The sequence below is a fragment of the Trachemys scripta genome, chromosome 2 (assembly GCF_013100865.1).
Source record: "Trachemys scripta elegans isolate TJP31775 chromosome 2, CAS_Tse_1.0, whole genome shotgun sequence".
Classification (NCBI taxonomy): Eukaryota; Metazoa; Chordata; order Testudines; family Emydidae; genus Trachemys; species Trachemys scripta.
The window spans coordinates 8412411-8414465 of record NC_048299.1 but is presented as its reverse complement, the minus strand read 5'-3'; the positions used below and the strand labels follow the sequence as shown (position 1 = coordinate 8414465).

General features: G+C 69.3%; 1 protein-coding gene across 1 annotated transcript; it reads right to left on the bottom strand.

Moving 5' to 3' along the window:
* Positions 1 to 492: 492 nt before the first annotated feature.
* On the bottom strand, positions 493 to 1990 carry ABCB8 (ATP binding cassette subfamily B member 8; the record flags this gene model as incomplete). Its single annotated transcript, XM_034759857.1, is given in 3 exon segments — positions 493 to 900; positions 1245 to 1495; positions 1843 to 1990. Coding segments are annotated over 3 exon segments (480 nt in total), but the record flags the coding sequence as incomplete, so codon positions are not given.
* Between the last annotated feature and the right edge of the window lie 65 nt (positions 1991 to 2055).

Genomic DNA, 2055 nt, shown 5'->3' with positions numbered 1-2055 from the left:
AACGGCCCCTTTGCCCTGGTTTGCCTCGGTGGCTCCTCCAGTTACCCCACCCAGGCCAGGCGCCCTGAGCGGGCGTGCAGGGTCCTGTCCCAAATGCGGGGGGGAGGGGGACAAGGGGCTGGGGGGCCCAGGGAGCTCCGTAACCCGTGGGACGAGACCCCTGAGCAGACGGGGCCCGGAGACTTCTCAGAGACATGAGACCCAAGGGCCTGCCCTGGGTCCCCAACCAGCCCCTGGGGGCTTGGCCCCTCGTCCCCCTGCCCCCAGCCCATTACTCTGTGTGCCTGAGCCCCCGCACAGCCTGAGTGTGTGTGGGGGGGTTCTGAGTCGCAGCCCCAGGGCAACCCCCAGACCCCTGGGAGCCCTCACCTGTTGGGGGGGGGGGGCAGATGAGATAAGATCACAGGCCAATCGCCATGGTAATGAAGTGGGGTGCCCCATGACACCCTCTCCCCCCAGGACTCAGCCCCACCCCCTGCCCCAGACAAGAGCTGTAGCTGCACTTGGCTTTTATTGGTGGACAGGGCACAACATGAACCTGGCCACTCACCACCTTCCTGCGGCCATGGGCCAGGTCCTGCCCGGCGTCGGGGGGCGGAGCCAAGGCCCAGGCCCAGCCTGGGGACAGACCAGAGAGGGAGGCCGGGAGCCCCACCTGGGGGCAGAGGAGGGGGGCCCGTGGCCAGGCAGGGCCCCAGCCCCAGAGGTAGGTGCACAGATCCAGTGTCAGCGCTGGGCTCGGCACAGCTCAGGCGGGAGCCGCGTGGGCACCAGGTTCAGTCCCTGCAGCCGCCACGGCCATGCCGGGCTCGTCCCCACTCAGGGCTGCTCCGTTGCCTGTCTGCGGACGAGCTCAGCGTACAGCCCGCCCCGGCGCAGCAGCTCCGCGTGGGTCCCGGCCTGGGGAGAGACCGGGGGGAAGGGGCTGTCACCAGAGCCGGCAACGCCCAACGGCTGCTCTGCCCAGCCATGGCCCTGCAGCCCCTGTACCCCCCAAATACCTCTGTGACCCTCCCATCTGGGGACCACCCCGCCCCGTGCCCTCGTACCCCCCCACCTGGGGACCGCCTCACCCCAGAACACCCCATACCCCCAGAACACCCGTCTCGTCCCCGCGCTCTCATACCGCCCCCAGAACAACACCTTGTGCCCCTCCCTCGAGGACCCCCCCAAAGTCCCCCCACCCCAGAACACTGTCCCACAGAACTGCCAACCCCCCCCTGCAGGACTCTGTCCCCCCTCACCTCGGCCACACAGCCCCGGGCCAGCACCACGATGAGGTCGGCGCACTGGATGGTGCTGAGGCGGTGGGCAATGACCAGCACGGTGCGGCCAGCCATGGCCCGCTCCAGCGCTTCCTGAACCAGCTGCTCCGACTCCGTGTCCAGCGCGCTCGTGGCCTCATCCAGGATCAGCACCGACGGGTTCTTGAGGAGGGCCCGGGCGATGGCCACGCGCTGCTTCTGGCCCCCCGACAGCATCACGCCGCGCTCGCCTGCGGGGACAGGGTCAGTGCTCCGGGGGGTGATCGATTTCAGGCCACGGGGTCGTTCTGCCCATCTCAGGGCAGGGACCCTCCCCCCAGGACCCCGGCTCTGGCCCATGGCACCCGCTGAGCTAGAGCACGGCTGACCCCGTGTGACGGAGACCCGCCCCCCCAGCCGTATTCCCACTTGCAGTGGGTCTGGCGGCTGCAGCCAGCGGCTCTGCGTCTGCCAGATGGAGCTGGAGCTACTGGCCCACGGCAGCCACCCCCCACGGACGCCGCCCACTTGGCTCCAGAGCCGTGGGCAGCAATGGGTGAGCGGGGAGCAGAGGAAGGTGCCAGGGCCCTGCGCTCACCCACGATGGTGCCGTAGCCCTGGGGGAAGCTGCGGATGAAGCTGTCGGCATTGGCCAGCTGGGCCGCGGCGTAGACCTCGGCGTCGGATGCGTCGGGCTTTCCAAAGCGGATGTTCTCCAGAATGCTCGTTCCAAAGAGCGCAGGCTCCTGTGGGGGGGGAGGGGGGAGGAGACACTGCTTCAGTACCAGGAGCAGCCTGACCTCCGCCACGA